At 43.8% G+C, this 20,225-nt stretch overlaps 1 protein-coding gene across 1 annotated transcript in view; it reads right to left on the bottom strand.

Moving 5' to 3' along the window:
* Window positions 1-20,225, bottom strand: part of BZW1 (basic leucine zipper and W2 domains 1) — a 138,697-nt gene that overhangs the window by 52,450 nt on the left and 66,022 nt on the right. Inside the window, exons 5-6 of the mRNA XM_033945371.1 lie at window positions 7,461-7,526; window positions 2,286-2,421 (exon numbers count right to left, since the gene is read on the bottom strand). Coding sequence (XP_033801262.1) covers window positions 2,286-2,421; window positions 7,461-7,526 — 202 coding nt within the window. The remainder of the gene's footprint in view (window positions 1-2,285; window positions 2,422-7,460; window positions 7,527-20,225) is intronic.

The following is a 20,225-nucleotide window of genomic DNA, read 5'->3' as shown; positions in this document are numbered from 1 at the left end:
CTGAGATGGACTCTAAAGTGGATAAGTACAAAAGATAATCCAAAACAGAAGATTCTGAGGCGTTCCCCACTGTGAAAAAATGTGATGAAGAGGCGAGGAATGGAGTGTCCATTCATGAGGTTGCAGAAGACGACTCAAGTTGTCCACTAAGCAATTCTTTGCCCCTTGGATGTAGACAGCTTTGAGGAAGGTGTTGTGGCAGATTGCCCAATCTCAAACCTTCAGCTGGAATGATATAAGGAGTCTCCAGGCATATGGCAAAAGTCTGAGACAAGAGCTTGTGAAGAGGAAGCTTAAGTGACTCTGCTGGAGGTTGAGGAAGATGCATAACTTCAAGATACTTCTTAGAGTATTTGGAACCAGCATCTAATTGAAGATCCAAGTCAACAGCCATCTGACGAAGAAAAGATGAAAAAGATAGCTGATCCGCCAATGCTTTGTCTCGAGAAGGACTTGAGATCGTCGAGGCAGCCTGGGTTGAAGATGAAGCTTTGGCCGGAAAAAAGGCATCAAAAAAATATGGAGACTTGGACGAAGCAATTGAAACCGCTGCATCCTCGAGGTGTGGAAATGGAGACCTCGATCGAGGAGTCGGCGGTCTAGTAGAAGTAGGAGTAGATCGAGGCTCAGTTGAAGAAGGACGTTCTTTAGAAGAAGAACTATGCCTGAAGTATGCCTCAATCGTCGGTGAGAAAGGTACTTGGAAGCAGATCTCGAAGATCGAGGAGACTTCGCCTCGGAGACAGAAGCAGCCGATGCTACCAAAGAATGGATAGGACTGGAGGCTGTAGTTTGAAGCTCCAGAGGCTTGGTGGAGGAACCTCGATACACTCCCAAAGACTCTGCTCCTTGGATAGAGTGTGAGGATTCCTGCCGAGGCACTTGCAAAGATTCTGCTCCTTGCTTGACGTGCTTGGATGCCAGACTAGACACCCGCACAGACTCTGCTCCCTCAAAAGGTGTGCAAGCTCAGACTGAGGCAAAGGAAGAGGCTCGACCTCACGGGAGTCTGCAGAATGCCGAGGCTGGATGAGAGGAAGAAGCTTCGGTCCCATATTAGTAAAGACCTGAATTGCTTCTCCAACATGGTCTGGAAAGCAGCCGGCAAGGATGGATCCGCATCTGAAACCGGACCACCTGCTTTGGCTGCAGGTTCCACAGAGGCAGTGGAAATGTGCTTCGACTTGGAAGTCTTAGGCACCTTAAGCACCACCGCTGGAACTTTCTGCTGAGCTATCTGACCTGAAGATATAGGGGAAGATACAGCAGGAGTCATCGAAAAGAGAGCCGCTGCGGGGACAGTGACAGGGCGGTGAATGGGATGGCAGTGGCGGTGAAAGGGATGGCGGTGACGGGGCGGTGAAAGGAATGGCGGTGACGGGCGGTGCAGAGGATGGTGGGCCGGAGACGGGGACAGATTTTTTCCCCATGTCTTTCTCTATTTTGGATAAAATAATAAAACATTAAAAAAAAAGAGAAAAGAAAGGAATGGAGGGCCGAGGAAGGAATGAGAAGGGGAATGGGAGAAAAGAAGGAAATTTGATAGCTGAAAAGTGAAAAGGGAGGCACTGGTGGTAGACTACAATTGTTAAGAAATGCGGTATATCAAATAAACTAACTGTAGAAAAGAGCTAAAAAAAGGAATGATCAATATATCAGGCTGCGTTAGTGAGAAGACAGACAGGAGAGAGGAGAAAAGACAAAAGGACAAGAGCTGCTTGAAGGAGAATTAGCAGATGACAGAAAAGCAGAAAGAGAAACTAGCACCAACTTGATAGAAAAGTAAAATGTCCAAACAACAAAAGGTAGAAAACAAAAAAAGGAATTTTGAATGTTTTAAATGGAATATGGATAATTAAACAAAAATATTAATGTTTTGACAAATCTGTAGAATTTTGCAGAATTTTGAATTTTTTGAGCAGAATTTTGCCAGGAGTTAACATGCCTGCCGCTAATCCTCACTCATTGGCAGGGATGCTAATTGTTCCAAGTTCAGCAATTCTAAGCCCCCTTTCCCCTTAGGTTAGATACAGTAGTCAGTTTGCAGGGAGCAATGAAAGATGCTAAAAGATAAGAAAGGGAAAGAAACAGACACGTGATACAGATTCTGCTCTCTTGTGTGGCAGCCTGGACTGCATGTATAGTATCATCAGTACTGTATACACAGTGGTATATAAGAATAAAATTATTATTATTATTATATTGTGCATACAGAGAACCTACTAGGCAACATGCTGCCTTGTTATAGGTCCACTTATTGTAAATAATATTCCTGTGATAATTACCTTCTTTAACCAAGTTTTCATTATACAGACTGTTAAGAATAGATGCAGAAAGATTTCCACTGGCCAGAAGAATACCAGTCAACATGGCCAATTTGTTCCGCTCAGATTCAGAAAAACCCTTTAGAAACAGCAACAACTGCAAGAAACAAAGTTTAAAATTAAAAAACAAAAATAAATCTGGACTTTCCTTTTAGGATTTGAAAATTTCATGTGGCAATCCAGACAAGCATATATTAGGTATTATATGACGAAATAGCCTTAATACTTGTCTCATCTGTTTAAAGTGACAAACATTCCTAATTCTACCCTGAGACAAGGCACCCTGAGACAAGGCACAAATGTAACTGAGTGTAAGACAAAACAATTATTATTTACTCCTGGCAGAATTCTGTACAAAAACTTTGAAAATTCCGCACACAATATTTCAAAATTCTGCAAAGTTTATTTGTAGTGTTTTGCATAGAATTCGCCTATCCTGAGGCCTGAAATTCCTTCCTACCTTTTCCTTGCTCAGGTTTCAGCCTCCTCAGTTCCTTTTCTCCCTCCAACTGAAGTTGTCTCCCTCTAAATCCAACCCCTTTCTCACTTGCACCCTGAATCCACTTCTTGGCCCCCAAAGTCTAGCATCTCCCTACACTGGCTAAAAATCCCCACTTGCAGATCCAGCATTCATGTCCCCTCATCCCACCCACCACCTTTCTTGCTTGCACTGTGAATCCCTTTTATGTCCTCTCCCCTCACCCACCACCTTTCTTGCTTGCACCGTGAACCCCTTTTATCTCCCCTCCTCTCCCCCTGAAGATTTGACATCCATACCCCCTCCTCTCCCCCTGCAGGTCTGGCATCCATCCCCCTCCTCTCCCTCTCCAGGTCTGGCATCCATCCCCTTCCTCTCCCCCTGCAGGTCAGGCATCTGACAGGGCCTTCCCTCTGCTGCGTCATTTAACTATAGGAAGTGATGTGGCAAAGGAAAGGCCCTGGCGGGGGTGACCACAAGCATCCCATTCATAGCGCTGCCTCTGCCGGACAGCTGCTGCCACTGCTGCTTCCTCAGAAGGCCTGCAGGTATGTCTGATCTCATGGCAGGGGTTGGTCAGTCGGTGGGAGGGAGAGAGGCCAGACCTGCGTGGTGGTCGGAGGGGGGAGGGGGGGGGTGAGGGATAGGACAGAAGGTTTGTGCAGAATTCTGCGCATGTGTGAACCTAAGAATTGCCACTTCTGGGTCAGACCAATGGTCCATCGTGCCCAGCAGTCCACTCCCACGACAGCCCTTAGGTCAAAGACCAATGCCCTAACTGAGACCAGCCCTACCTGCTTACATTCCGGTTCAGCAGGAACTTGCCTAACTTTGTCTTGAATCCCTGGAGGGTGTTTTCCCCTATAACAGCCTCTGGAAGAGCGTTTCAGTTTTCCATCACTTTCTGGGTGAACAACTTCCTTACATTTGTATGGAATCTATACCCTTTTAACTTTAGAGAGTGCACTCTCGTTCTCCCTACCTCGGAGAGGGTGAACAACCTCTTTATCTACTAAGTCTATTCCCTTCAGTATCTTGAATGTTTCGATCATGTCCTCTCTCAGTCTCCTCTTTTCAAGGGAGAAGAGGCCCAGTTTCTCTAATCTCTCGCTGTACGGCAACTCCTACAGCCCCTTAACCATTTTAGATGCTCTTCTCTGGACCCTTTTGAGTAGTACCATGTCCTTCTTCATGTACGGCAACCAGTGCTGGATGCAGTATTCCAGGTACGGGCGTACCATGGCCCAGTACAGTGGCATGATAACCTTCTCCAATCTGTTAGTGATCCCCTTCTTAATCATTCCTAGCATTCTGTTTGCCCTTTTCGCCGCCGCCGCAACACATTGCACAGACAGCTTCATCGACTTGTCAATCAGTACTCCCAAGTCTCTTTCCTGGGGGGGTCTCTCCAAGTACTGCCCCGGACATCCTGTATTCATGTATAAGATTTTTGTTACCGACATACATCACCTTACACTTATCCACGCTGAACCTCATTTGCCATGTTGCGGCCCATTCCTCGAGCATGTTTATGTCATGTTGCAGATCTTCTCAATCCTCCTGCATCTACACTACTCTGAATAACTTAGTATCGTCTGCAAATTTAATCACTTCACTCGTCGTGCCAATTTCCATATCATTTATAAATATGTTGAAGAGCACAGGCCCAAGAACCGAATTCTGCGGCACTCCACTCATAACGCTTTTCCAGTCCGAATATTGTCAATTTACTCCCACTCTGTTTCTTATCCACCAGCCAGTTTTTAATCCACGTATTTCACCCTCGATTCCATGGATCGCAATTTTTCGAAGTAGTCATTCATGCGGAACCTTGTCGAACGCCTTCTGAAAATCCAGATATACAATGTTGACCAGTTCACCTTTGTCTATCTGCCTATTTACTCCCTCGAAGAAGTGCATCAAGTTCGTCAAACAAGATCATCCTTTGTTGAAGCTGTGCTGGCTGGTCCTCATCATTTTGTGTCCGTCAAGGTGATCAATGATGTGGTCGTTAATCAGCAGCTCTATCATCTTTCCCGGTACTGAGGCCAGACTCACTGGTCTGTAGGTTTCTGGATCACCCCTCGAACCTTTCTTGAAGATCAGCGTAACATTCATCACCTTTCAGTCTTCCGGAATCCTTCCTGATTTGATCGACAGATTGGCTATTAGTTGAAGCAGTTCAGCTATAGCCCCTTTCAGTTCCTTGATTACCCTCGGATGGATGCCATCCGGTCCTGGGGATTTATCATTTTTAAGTCTATCAATCTACCTGCATACCTCTTCTAGACTGACCGTCAGCCCAGTCAGTTTCCCGTCTTCGTTTCTTGTGTATAGCCTGTCGGCTTCCGGTATGTTGTGTATATCCTCTTCGGTAAATACAGACGCAAAAAATGTGTTTTAATTTGTCGGCGATGGCTTTGTCCTCCTTTAACACTCCCTTTAATCCATGGTCATCCAATGGCCCCACTGCTTCCTTTGCAGGTCGTTTCTCCTTAATATATCGAAAGAATGGCTTGAAGAGTTTTGCCTCCTTGGCTATTTTTTCCTCGTAGTCTGTTTTGGCTCCTCTTACCAACTTATAGCACCTGCTTTGATGATGTTTGAGCTTTTTCCAGTTTTTCTCCGTTTTCGACCTTTTCCATTTCTTAAATGAGGTCTTCTTGTCTCTGATCGCTTCCTTCACCACTACAGTAAGCCATGCCGGTTCCTTGTTCTTTTTCCTCTTGGATCCCTTGTCGATATGCGGTATATATAGATCTTGTGCCTCGGTAACTGTGTCCTTAAAAAGGGACCTTGCTTGTTCTAGCGTATTTACAGTGCTTATCCTCTTCTTAATCTTCTTCCCCAGCATGAGTCTCATCCCATCGTAATTCCCTTTTCAGAAATTCAACGCCATGCCCTTCGTTCCACTTCTACACCTTGCACCGGTCCTCGTAGTCCGTTTAGAATTAAGTCCAGAATTGCGTTTCCTCTCGTATTTTCCTTGACAAGTGGTTCCAGGAAGCAATCGCCTATAGCATCCAGGAACTTGGTCTCCCTACCGCAGCCGGCGGTGCCTAGGTTCCAGTCTATTCTCAGAAAATTGAAGTCATGATAACTGCGTTGCCTCCCTTGCAGTTGCGTTTAATCTCATCTATCTGCTCTCTATCAATTTTTTTGGACTGCCCTGGGGGTCGGTAGTTGCCGTCGATCTTCATTTCCATTCCATTTGTTCCTGGAATTTTGACCCATAGAGACTAACTTATTCTTCGTGTTCTCTCTGGTAGACTCAATTCCCTCTTTGTCGTATAGGGCAATGCCCCCTCCTTTTTGAGCCACTCTCTCTCTGTGGTATAGCTTGTATCCTGGTAGCACAGTGTCCCAGTTGGTTTCCTCGTTCCACCATGTTTCTGTGATGCCGATGATGTCAAGGTTATCTTTTTGTGCCATAGCTTCTAATTCCCCCATCTTATTCTTTTAGGCTCCTTGCGTTCATGTACATACACTTGAGTTTGCGGCCTGTTACTTTCTTGCATTTCCTTCCCTCTTGTATCCCTTTCGATCCTTCAGGATTTCTGTCTTGCCTGTGATCCGGTGAGTCTTCCCCGCTGTCTTTCTGCACGGTATCCTCTGGGTATACCGGTTCCCGAACCATCGACTCTCGGTCGACTGTCGGCTTTCCCCCTCTTCTTAGTTTAAAAACTTCTCAATTTCTCTCTTGATGTTGCCTGCAAGTAGCCTTGTTCCGTCTCCGCTGAGGTGGAGTCCATTCTTCCTTAATAGCTTGCTTTCCCCCAGAACGTCGTCCAGTTGAGCATGAAGTGGAATCCCTCTTCCTCACACCAGCGCTGCATCCACGCGTTGACTACTTGCAGCTCCGTCTGCCTCTTCTCGTTGGCCCTGAGTACTGGCAGGATCTCCGAGAACGCTACTCTCTGCATTCTGATCTTCAGCTTCCTTCCTAGCATCCGAAACTGGTGCTTCAGTACTTCCCTGTTGTAGTTCCTGTTGCTCATGTTGTATGTCCCCACATGGATCACCACCGCTGTATCTTCCTCTTCCACGCTGTCGATGATCCTGTCGATGCGGCTCACTATGTCTTCTACCTTGGCTCCCAATAGGCAGATCACCAGCAGATCTGATTTAGTTTTGATGGTGGATATATCAATTGCCTTCAGTTGTCTTAGACGACATAGAACAAGGACCAGAAGGCAGTACCAGCTTCCCTCTAGGAGGAGTGAAGTCGGCTCCGAGCTGTTTTTTTTTTTTTCTTTGGCTCTGCTAGCAGAGGGACATAACTCTGGACTACACTGTCAGGTATCAAGGAAATCAAATTAACAGATAAATCCAAAAGGCACTTACCTCCGATTTGTATTATGTTATATTTTAAGCTGGATATTCTGTGCCTAGAACACCTACAGCAAGTAACAGGCTATGCAGGGACCGTGTACTGAGAAGGCCATGAGGACACTGGCCAGACAGCACTAAAACAAATACATTACTAGTAACATGTAAACTAATATCCATCACATAGAAGAGGAAAATGCAGTACACATAAAAAATAAGCTTAAGGGGAAGTTCAGTATGCTTGTTTGTCTCAAGCAAGTCTGCCTAAAAATTTTGCAATTAAGCAGAACATGTTTTAAAGACAAGCAACTGAAACATATGTGTAATACCTTTTTGACCTCTTCTTCAAAACCTTTTTCCAGGTATTTGTAACGTCTGATGAGCTTGTTAAACACCTGCAATATACAAATGTATAATACGGTAAAAATGAGGATCCAAAATTTTTTTTAGTTCACTTACTTGTTTCTAGAAACTTAGGACCAAACTACCAGGATGTGTTTTTGTTTTGTTTTTTAAATCTTTATTCATTTTCAAATCAAACAATAAGTGCATAAAAATATATCATAAAAATAATTTCAATATAGCACTATATTATCTAACATATGAACTATATTAGTGTAAAACTCCCACCTCCCCCCCCTTCATCCCATTCTCAATTAAAATAGAATATGCAATGTTATACAACATCCTATATAATAAAAGCGTGATCCCTGCCGCTGTGGTGTGTAATCCCTGGCCGTGTTCCATTTTAGAACCCGGCTGCAGGGATCACTCTGGCCACTCCCCCTCCTTCCGCCCTCACTCAGCAGCCCGAAGCGCAGGCAAACTCTCTCCCTGCCCGCGTCCGCGAACACAATGGAGCTTCAACTCACCAACTGCCGCCGTCGCCGCTCCTCCTCTTCCAAAGCAGCCTGCGATCGTGGCCGGCTTTAGCGAACCGCGAAGGCCGCTCTCCAAACTCAGTAGCAGTTCCCTCTGACGCACGGGATCGTGTCAGAGGGAACATGCTACCGAGTTGGAGAGTGGCCTGCGAGGTTCGCTAAAGCCGGCCACGATCGCAGGCTGCTTTGAAGAGGAGCAGGCCAGAAGACGCCGAGATGGAGTGAGGGTAAGAATGGGGCCAATACAGGAGGGGGCGGGGTATGCTTGGGACAGACAGCTGTGCTCAGGGGGGGGGAGGGGGAAGACAGAAGGGGCAGGGAGAGGGAAAGGGGGCTGCTTTTATTTTTGAGGGGGGGAAGTATGCTGGGGACACAGCTTTGCTGTGGGGGAAGACAGAAGGGGCCATGGAGAGATAGGGAGAGGGAAAGGGGGCTGCTTTGGGGGGAAGTGTGCTTGGGACAGACAGCTTTGCTCTGGGGGGAAGACAGAAGGGGCCATGGAGAGACAGGGAGAGGGAAAGGGGGCTGCTTTGGGGGGAGGGTGTGCCTGGGGCAAACAGCTCTGCTCTGGGGGGGGAAGACAGAAGGGGCCATGGAGAGACAGGGAGAGGGAAAGGGGGCTGCTTTGAGGGGAGGGGTGTGCTTGGGGCAAACAGCTTTGCTCTGGGGGGGGGTGAAGACAGAAGAGGGCCATGGAGAGACAGTTAGGGAGAGGGACAGGGGGCTGCTTTGGGAGAAGGTGTGTACTGGGGCAGACAGCTTTGCTTGGGGGGGGGGAAGACAGAAGGACACAGACAGCGGCCAAGAAGAGAGATAAAGAAACAGACAGACACATCTATTCTAGCACCCGTTAATGTAACGGGCTTAAAGACTAGTATTATAATATTCTGTATTTAATAACATCTCAAATCCACCCTCCTCCCTTGAGTGTACTAGATAAAACTAAGAAAGAAAAGAACAGAAAAGAAAAGATGTCTATTCATCACAATATTTTTCCAATGGCCCCCAAATCTTTATAAAGTTATTATATGTCCCTTTTTGTACTGCTATTACTCTTTCCATCTTAAAAATATGGCACAACGAATTCCACCAGAATGTGTAATTAAGATTCTTATGACTTTTCCAATCATTGGTAATATGTTGAATGGCTACCTCTGTCATAACTAATAAAAGTTTGTTATTATGTGACAATATTTGACTCTTTTTTCTCATAGCCATTCCAAATAAAACGGTATCATAGGAGAGCGCAACATGGTTTTCCAATAAAGAGTTTGAGTCCAGATTGAATCCCAAAATGACTTAATGAAGGGACAGTAATAAAGTAGACTTCCTAGGACTTCAAGCCGCATTGTGGTATAAATTATTATCTGGATACTTGAATAAAAAACCAAAGTGTGGTCTTAGAGACATTTGGAGCATTGAGATTAAGCATCAGGGACTTCCGGTTTGGGCTTAGACAGCATGGCTGCGTGAGCTTCTTGCTCCCACTTCCTGTTCAGATAATCGCTCTATCCCGCTGATGCCGACTGCTATTTTGATCTTTCTACCTACAGTGAATTACTTTGCAGTGCATCCCAGATATTATGGCTACAAAAAAACCCAAAACAGAGGCTCTACCATCGAATAAACGCCTCAAGTCTGCTCCACCTTCCCCGGACAAGAACAACTCTGTCTCAGACCTCGTGGAAGAGAGTGACCCGGTCCTGACAGAATTACAACAAATCAAATCGTTGATGAAAACACATCTTGACATATCAAAAGATATGCATTCAGAACTTGAAACTATCCACTCACAACTAGCCGCCTCACAACAGCATTTTGACCTCCTGGCTACCAGAGTTTCGGCGGTGGAGAACGAAGTCCCGACGATTCGTGCTAACTCCACGGCCATTTTGAAACTTTCGACGGAGCTTGAAGATATGGCTAATCGTAGCCGAAGATCCAACTTACGTATTCTTGGGGTACCGGAGGGGGCCAAGGGTAAAGATACACTTTCATTTATAACATCCTGGCTTCCTAAATTCTTGGAACTTGATCTCAATCCTGCACTGGAGCTCAAGCGGGCTCACCGCTCTCCCTCTACCCCTCAACAAGGTGCCAGACACCCTCGTCCCATCATAGTTAAGGTGCTACGTTTCCAACAGGCATTGCAGCTCCTGACAACCGCTAAAGCAAAGGCTTCGATGCTCTACCAGGGCAGAAAAATAATCATCGTTCCGGATCTTGCCCCTGCAACTGCCGCGAAGCGCAAAGCCTTCCTTGCCCTGCGCCAGGATCTCAAAGACTTGGGTGCACAATACGGCCTCTTTTATCCGGCCCGGCTCAGAGTGACTTATCGTAACAAAACTGATAACTATTCCGACCCTGAAGTCTTGCGATCATGGATTCATCAAACGAAAATGGGGTGAACTGTGTTCTCCTGCCGCCACAACCCTTACCTATCCTGCTTTTGAAGATGCATCCCCACAGCATACGCATGCAACAGAATTTTCGATGACTGGCTCTCTCTTGGGACTTCTTTTTTGACTTTCACTCTTCGCTCCATCAACAATATACTTCCCTTCTTTTATATGTACGGATTCATTATTATTAAACAGGTTCCCCTTCCTGTCTTCCTACCCCTGCTTATTTTTCCTCCTCCCTTTTTTCTTTTTAACTTTACTGTTTTCTATCTCTTATCTTAGCGAATCTTCCCCTCCTATTAAATTGTTTATTTTTTTTTCTTAATTAAAGTATTTTCCTTACATATGTCCTCATTACTCTCTTTGATCTCTCCCTGATGCTAGCGTAGCTCAATTATACTATATTGACCCGCTAGTGTCTTTTCCTATTCCATTACCGCATGCCTCCTCGTGTTATGTTGGTGTACTGTGATCTGTATACATGCTGCGCCATTTTTCTTCTCAATGTGCTGCTTCTATATTTCGTTCCATAATGTTTACTCTCTACCTTTTTGTTCACCTTATGAAATGTTATCAACTTTCTGTGGTTACGACTGCGTCTTTCTTCCCCCTTGTCTTGTTCATGTGCTATTCTTCCTCGTAATGAACTGTCTATAATCTACTGATTTTACTTTATGACCTTCTTTCTGATTTACTGCAACTGACATACGTGCTGCTAGATTGATGAAGTTCCTTATATTACTATGACCCCAATGTATTTTTAGTACAATGAATTGTTTAGCATTTATTATGAATTAGGGCTTGGCTCTTTCCTCTGCTTAACTATATTCTGGACATCTGATGGATTTTACCTCGGATTAATTGTACAATGCTCGTTTGATTTTACTATTTCAGTCCTTACATTCTATTCTTACACCCTAGTACTATAATGCAATGGTAGTAACAACATGAATTCATACTTAGATATTTTTCCTGCTCAACTATACCCAATTTGTTTGACGATTTGTACGTTTGTGTCTTGTTTTTGTTTATACTATATTGACCCGCTAGCGTCTTCTCTCCTATTCCATTACTGCATGCCTCCTCGTGTCATGTTTGTGTGCTGTGATCTACATACTTGCTGCGCCATCTTTCTTTTCAATGTGCTGCCTCCATATTTCGTTCTGTAATGTTTATACTCTCTTCCTTTTTGTTCACCTTATGAAATGTTTTCAACTTTCTGCGGATTCGACTGCGCCTTTCTCCCCTCTTGTATCGTTCATGTACTGTTCTGTCTTTGTAATGACCTGCCTATAATCTACTGATTTTACTTTATGACCTTCTTTCTGATTTACTGCAACTGACTTACTTGAATTATGAATTTTAGCTTAGATCCTCTCGTCGATCAAATATATCCAGCTTGTTTGAGGATTAACATTCTGTTGTTACACTTCTGCTATCCTCGTACTACACTGCACAATTAGTTAAAGTACGAATTCACGCTTAAATATTCTTCCTGATTAACTATTACTGATTTGTTTCGATGATTTGTATGTTTGTGTCCTGTTTCTACAGTCTTATTGCCCTTATGAATTGTCCGTCTTAATATGAATTGAGGCTTAGCTCTATGATCTGATTAACTGTACCCTGCTAGATTGATGAATTTCCTCATATTACTATGACCCCAATACATTTTTTTTTTTGTACAATGAATTGTTTAGCATTTATCATGAATTAGGGCTTGGCTCTTTCCTCCGATTAACTATATTCTATACATCTGATGAATTTTACTTCTGATTACTTGTACACTGCTCGCTTACCATATATTTCTCCTTCTACTCTCCCTTGTAAATCTGTCTCCATTTTTGCGACCCTTCAGGCAATACGATATTTTGATGATTTTTCCAAATCAGACAGAAGATGTACCTTATCTGCTCCCCTATGGTACAACTCCTTATTTAATATAGATAATTGTTTTATTCATTGGCATTCCTGGATTGATAGAGGAGTATGGACCTTAGATCACGTTATGAATAAGGATACTCTCCTGTCCTTCTCTCAGATTATGGATAAATTCAATCTTCCCCCTTCGGAATTTTTTCATTGGCTTCAACTTTCTCATTGCTTGAAGAAATGCTCTCCCTCCATTTTCTCCTTCTCTCAAGTCTCCCATTTCCTCACCTTATCTCAGCAAGGATTTCTCCTAGGACACACGACCTCTCTTTTTTATAAAGAGCTCAGATCGCATCTCTTTCCTAGATCTATTAGGACCACAGATGCTTGGGTATCCTTTGTTACTTGGCATGGTTCCGATAAAGATTGGGATTGGTACTTCAGTAAAACTGTTCGACCCACCGCCTCTGCAAGTTTATCACAATCTCTATACTTTTTAGCATACCAAGTCTTTTGGACACCTCACAAAATGTTTCGCGCTGGCCTTAGGGACTCCAACCTTTGTTGGCATTGCTCCGCTGAATTGGGGGATCTTTATCATATGATTTATGCCTGTCCTATTATTATCTCATTCTGGACCAAGGTCTGGGGTATTATTCGGCGCTTATTACCTATTACATCTGATTTTACTTTTGACATCCTTCTCTTTAGAGATCTAGCGGTCTTGGACCCACTCACCTCTAGTCAACATTCTCTTCTTAACATATTGATTGCTCTTACGATTCAGATGATCCTCCACAACTGGAAATCTGCCGATACCCTTAATATTGTGTTCTGGTGGAATACTGTACTCATGGTTCATCTTTATGAGATTAAAGCGGCTGAATACTCTAATAGATCTCTGACCATATCTCGTATTTGGGAACCTATACAACATTTCTCTCCTTAACTGCTGACATTCCCGAGGACCCCAATATGATTTCCTGTATTCTCCATTTTGACATACAACATTGTGTGGATGCTGATGCCCGCCCCACTCCCTTCTTGTCTTTCTTCCTCTCTTTCCTTCTCCTTATCTCTCTGTATCTCATCTTTCTTTTCTTTCTCACTTTTACTCCATCCTCCTCTCCAGGATTATGTTACACTCTGCTTTGAGGTCTTTTGGTACCTCACTATTATTATAATGGTTATGATGTTCAATATTGTCAGTTTTTGATTCTCATCTTCATGGCTTGTCATTTGATCTCATTGCATTTCTTACTGAATATATTTTGTGTATTGTGTTGTCTTTGAAAACCAATAAACACATTTGAACTCGAGATTAAGCATCAGATTTCTGCATCTCAATGGCCACGAATTTGGTCTTGGAGGATGAGATGTACAGTGTCAGCATCTATGAGACAAACTTGGTTCTTTTTGTTGCATAGAGTGTTTTGGACACCTGTTAGATTACAAAAGTTGGATAGCTCTATGTCCAATAAATGCTAGCATTGTAATCTGGAACCAGGGACATTAGACCATCTACTTTATTACTGTCCCTTCATTAAGTCATTTTGGGATTCAATCTGGACTCAAGTAAACTCTTTATTGGAAAACCATGTTGCGCTCTCCAGGATGTGTTAGTTTAATCAAGAACTATATTTTAAAAAAACAATCTTAATATTCTAGCAGTAAATTAGATGTTTTATGAAAGAACAAAAGAACACAGAAATAAGACTGAAGGGGAGGGGGTGGGAGAGAAAGCATAGTTATTTACCGAAACAGGTGTTATCCGGGGACAGCAGGCAGATATTCTCATATGTGTCTTTCATGGAGCCTGGTACAGACAGTGTACTAACACTTTAAGCTTTTGAAGCTTCTAGACTTCCCACGCCGCGCATGCGCGACTGCCTTCCTGCCCGATGTCAGCTCGTGGTTTCTCAGTTTCATAAACAAGCTAAGAAGCCAACCAGGGGAGGTGGAAGGGATGTGAATATCTGCCTGCTGTCCCCAGAAAACACCTGTTACGGTAAGTAACTATGCTTTATCCTTGGACAAGCAGGTAGCGTATTCTCATATGTGGGGCTTCCTAGCTTTCTGAAGTGGGATGGAGGGAGTGTTAGGAGGAAAATAATTTCTGTAGTACTTTTTGGCCAAATTTTCTATCTAACCTGGAAAAAATTTCCAGACAGTAGTGTCCTTAAAAAGGACTGAGATGTAAAGGTGTGAACCGAGGACTAAGTAGCTGCTTTGCAAATATCTTCAATGGGAGTAGAATTGGACTTTGTGTGCTGCAACACATCCCTCGAGCTGCAGCCTAGCCTGAGCATAGCAGAATGAAATGCAGGCCGTTAACCATCTAGAAATAGTTCTCTTGGTTACAGGAAGGCCGAATTTGTTAGGATCAAAAGAGACGAACAACTGAGGTGAAGACCTGTGTGGCTTAGTCCTTTGTAAATAAGCCAAAGCCCGCTTAGAGTCCAAAATATGAAGAGCTGTTTCTCCAGGATGAGAGTGAGGCTTTGGAAAGAAAACTGGCAATACAATGGATTGATTGAGGTGAAAGTCTGTGACTACCATAGGAAGGAATTTTGGATGAGTTCTGAGAACTACTTTGTCATGATGAAACACTAAAGGGTGGATCACAAACAAGTGCTTGAAGCTCACTCACTCAACGAGCAGAAGTGACACAGATTAAGAAAACCACTTTTCAATTAAGAAACGCTAAGGTGAGAAGTTGCCAAATGTTTGAATGGCGGCTTCATAAGACTGGCGAGAACCACGTTAAAATCCCAGATAACTGGAGGCAGCTTCAGTGGAGATTTGGAGTTATAAAGTCCCTTTGTAAAACGAGCAACAATTGAATGAGTGGCAAGAGGTTTATTATTGAAAGGAGTATGGAAAGCACTAATAGCACTGAAGTGAACTAACTGAAGTTGTTTTCAGTCCAGAATTAGATAAGTGGAGAAGGTTGTCTAATATGGAAGAAATCGACGGTATGGACGGATCCAGAAAATGAGTCCACTTAAGTCAATAACATTGCTGAGTGGAAGGCTTCCTGGAAGCAGCTATAATAGCGTACACCAATTCAGAAAAGTTAAAGTCTGATGGAGTTAGGTGTAGGGAGTGCAGATTAGGACGTAAAAGAGGTCCATGATTCTAAGTGAGTAGAGATGGAAAGATCTGCAAGGGTTTTGGATCTTTGGCACTCAGCTGAAATAGAAAGGAAAACCATGCTTATTTGTGCCACTGGGGATCATGGTGGCTGATTGTTGTTCGAGTTTGACCAAGGTCTTGAGGATGAGAGTGATTGGTGGAAAGGCATACAGGAACTTGTGAATCCAATCCAGAAAGTTCTGCATGCTATCTCTGGAAACTCTATACCCACTTCTAGAAAGGAACGATTGCCTGTGCTCTCTAGACCTCAATGTTGCCTATACACACATGTGAATACATCCCAACTACAGAAAGTTTCAACACTTTCAGGTGGCTCATCAACATTTCCAATACGAAGTTCTACCATGGATAAATGGTGCAGAATTTCCATGGAGTAAGTGGTGAATGATGCATATTATTTTGAATTTTATTTGTGAGGTGATGGATAGCCAATGCAGCTGTTTGATGAGGGCTGTGACTAATATTTTATCAGGATGAAAATTAGTCTAACTGCTTCACTTCAAACCTTGGCTCTATCCAGAGCAGAACAATTCCCTGCATCTTCCTCTCCCAGTTAAGTATACAGCATACAGCCTGAGAACAGCCTGGCAGAGGTAACAAGAGAAGCGAGGGGAGAACAGAGATGAGGACAAATGGGACAAGAAGTAAAGGTGGCACTGCCACAGCCAGGAGGGAGCATTCACCAAGGAAGATTCTGTACTTCATCTGAGACTCACTTTGTACCTTAGTGTCACAAGAGCTGAAGAATTCTATTTTTGGAGGTCTAGCAAGAAAAGTCTTGCTGTGAACTATATATTTTTACTAAAAGCAAAGTGCTGGGCAGCAGTGGTAGAATTTCAGGAACAGCAGCATGAGTGAACCCCAGACCTCCTCTGCCAGCGGACATTTATATGGGTAATGGAGCAGGTGTGTAGATATGAAATTAGAGAAACAATTGTTAAAATAAACAAAATAAGCGAGGAGAAAAAAAAGTTAGTTTTACTGCTGTGTTTTGAATAAGCTGTATTTTGTGGATCAGTGCAGTGTTAATTCCCATGTAGGCAGAGTTATAGTTGTCCAGTTGTGGTAGAATCATCATCTAATCTATCGGGGCGAAATGGTACTGGTGACAGTATGGTCTGATAAGTTTTAATTGCCTCATGGTGTAGAGGGATCTCTTCTGGAGACTGGAGATTTGTGATTCCATAGCAAGTGTGAAGTCCAGAGCCCAGGATTTTGGAGGTTTTATCTACTGCAAAGATGCTGCCTGATAGACATGATAGAAACCTTCAAGATCCTGAAGGGCATAGAAAAAGTAGACAGGGACAGATTTTTCAAATTATGGGGAACCACAAGTACAAGGGGGCACTCGGAGAAATTGAAAGGGGACAGGTTTAGAACAAACACTAGGAAGTTCTTTTTCACCCAGAGGGTGGTGGATACATGGAATGCGCTTCCGGAGGCTGTGGTAGGCAGGAGCACGTTACAGGGCTTCAAAGAAGGTTTGGATAGGTTCCTAGAGGACAAAGGGATTGAGGGGTACCATATAGGAGTAGAGGTAGGTTATAGGGATAGGAGTAGAGGTAGGTTATAGAAATAGTCAGGGACCACTGCTCAGGCAATAGGCCGCCGAGGGAGCGGACCGCTGGACGAGATGGACCTCTGGTCTGCCTCAGCGGAGGCAACTTCTTATGTTCTTATGATTGAAGGGTGATGCTCATCGGTGCAGTATGGTGGGTGGTGTGGAAGTATAGAACTTTGATTTTGGCAGCATTTAGCTTTAACTTATTTATTGTTGCCCAATTTTGGATTCTTTTGATGTTGAATGAAATTTTATTGGCAATGTCTGCTTGGTTTTTGGTTGTAGGAATGAGAAGAAAAATGTCGTCAGTATAGGATATTATACTTTCGTCATCAAATTTGATGTTTCCAAGGAAGCTCTTGAAGAAGTTAAATAGAATGGGGGGATAGTGGCGAATCTTGTGGGACTCCATAGGCCTTCCAGGGGTTGGAGTAATCCACATCTTTTTTGATGGTGTATTCTCTGTTCTGTAGAAGTTGGCGAACCATTTTAGCACTATTCCTGTTATTCCTATCTCCGACAGATTTTTTAAGAGTAGGTGGTGATCCACCGAGCTGAAGGCTGCAGAAATGTCAAATTAGAGGAGTACAGCCTGGCGTCCCGTACTGAGTAATTTAGTTTGTTATTATCGTGAGGATGATAAGTTCTGTGCTATGTTGTCGTCGAAATCCGAACTGGGACGGATGCAAACATGAATGTTTGTTTATTCATTTATAATCCCGCCCTTACCCAGGGAGGGTTTAAAAACTTATCGTATTTTTCGCTCCTTAAGATGCACTTTTTTCCACCCAAAAATGTGTGGAAATGTCGGTGTGTCTTATGCAGAGGATACAAATTTTTACACCCCCCCCCCCCCCCCCCCCCCCGGTCATACCTTCTCCCCTCGCGCAGCAAAACTCTCCAGCACTCAGCCTTTTGAAATCTGTAGGCCGGAACATCACAGTATCTCTACTACAACTCCCAGGAGGCAAGCGGCCGACAATCTGCCAACTGTACTTGCCGGCTTGCACTTTCTGATTGGCTGCGACATATTTTGTGTTTCTACTCCGCCTTGTATGACTGGGTTAGGCTGCGGCGAGGGGGATGCTTGTGGCTGGAGCCACTGGCTTTGGTTGCGAGTCTGGAGTGTGCGAGCGCTGCCGGCAGAAATCCTGTGATGAGGTAAATTGTTGTCAGGGAGCGGCAGGCAACCATCCTCACTCAGTCACCACCAGGTGATGAGGGCCAAGTCCTGCTTGACTGGCTATTGCTGCTGATAGGGCAGAGGTCCAGCAGCGACAGGCAGCTGTCCTCACTCAGTTGCCGCCGGGTGATGAGGGTTCAGTCCTGCTAGACTGGCTATTGCTGCTAACAGGGCAGAGGTCCAGCTCTATGTTTTTGTGGGTACCACGATGTTGTTGCTGTGGAGATGCTTGTAAGGCATCACGTGGAGGGAAGGAGAGGCAGGAGGGAAGGAGGAGGAGGTGAGAAGAGTCTTGAACTTTAGGTTATTTATGCGAGAGTGGAGAAGTGAATGAGGTGGGGCACAATGAAAAGTGAATTTTTGCTTTGCCTCAGATGATTGGTCTGCAGCAACATATTTTTAAAAAGGTACTGGGGGGCTGCCTATAGGTTTTTTGCTCTGTAAGATTCTGTCCCGGCCTACCACTAGACCACCAGAGGGGGTACAGGGCAGGGTGGTGGGAATTTATTTTCTTGGGTTTTCCTCCTCTACAGGTGGGTGTGTCTTATGGTCGGGTGCGTCTTATAGAGTGAAAAATACAGTACAAAAACTATAACATTACATACATCATCAACAATACATACTCCCACATGTTGCTCTATGTATGTAGTAAGTTGTTTGCTTACATGGGTCACGAGAAGTTTGTTAAGAATGGGGATGCCGATGACGGGCCTGTAGTTTGAAGCTACAGATAGATCGGCCTTTGTTTTTTTAGGTATAGGGATGAGGGCAATTTTTCCCATTGCTTCCGGTAAATGGCCTTGGTTTAGGGAACCATTTAGGAGGTTGGTGATCGAGATGATGATTTGTTCAGAGGGGGCTGCTGCATGTGGCAAATCTGGATACTAGTTTTCTAGTATCGGTGATGAATAGATTGGAGAATGTGGCCCAGATTTGTTCTGCTTTTATGGGTTCTGTGGAGTGTTAGGAGTTTCAGGAGTGAATATCACTGTGCTGGGAATCTTGGCTACTTCTGATTGAACTGTTTTGATTTTATTTAGAAATAAGTTAGCTAGTTCTTGTGCTGTAATTTTGTGGTGGCCTTTGGATCCTTGAACCGAGGGGGTAAGCAAGCTGTCGCACCAGGAGAATTAATTTACTATTGTCTAGCGTTTTGGTTCCTAAATTGCTGGAGTAGTAGTTTTTCTTGGCTTCTGAAATGTTGAGTTTGTATTTATTTATTGCAGCTTTCACTGTCTTCTGTGTTCTAGTACTTTGCTCTTTCAACATTTCCTTTCTAGCCGCCGGCATAGTTGTTTATCATGACTTTGAATTAGGGAGAGGTTCAACTTTGTTTTATTTTATGGGGATGGAGGGGGGTACGAATGTCTAGTATATTAGTTATGGTTTGATTCCAGCTTGCTATCATAGCCGAAGTACTGTTTGATTGGGGGAGGTGGGGTTAGGGATTCGGTTACCATGTTCCATAAGAGATCAGGTCTTGTTTTTCCACACACTAACTGCACACTAACTGCACTTCCTTGGTAGCTTTGTTGACCTGGTGTTTTGTTTTGAGATTCAGACAGAAGTTTAGAAGATAGTGGTCTGACCAGGGGACTGGGGATCATACTGGAGGTGAGATTTGTGGGGGTGGATGCGAGTATGTCCAGGCTGTGCCCTTTTCCGTGTGTTGGACCTGAGGGCATGATGGTCATTTGACAATCTTCAAGGAGTGTTTTGAGTTTGGAGACATCTTTGTTATCAGTAGATTCAAGAGGGAGATTGATATCTCCGAGGATGAGCAGTTTGGTGTGTTGGCATGCTAGATTTGTTATTATTTCTGTCATTTTGGTAATGAAGCTTGATTGAGAGTTGGAGGGGGGGGGTTCTGTAGATCAGAAGGATTCCTATGTTATTGAGTGTGGCATTAAGCTTGTCCTCCAGTTTACATGCCATGTATTCCAGATCTGGGTGGGTTACTGCGTCTAACTTAACAATGTTTTATGTGTTTTTGTATATTATTGCTAGACCACCTCCTTGTTTGTGTTTTTTAGGGAACT

Source organism: Geotrypetes seraphini, chromosome 5 (assembly GCF_902459505.1).
Source record: "Geotrypetes seraphini chromosome 5, aGeoSer1.1, whole genome shotgun sequence".
Taxonomy (NCBI): Eukaryota; Metazoa; Chordata; class Amphibia; order Gymnophiona; family Dermophiidae; genus Geotrypetes; species Geotrypetes seraphini.
Note: the sequence above shows the minus strand (reverse complement) of the source record. Positions and strands in the feature narration are given on the sequence as shown.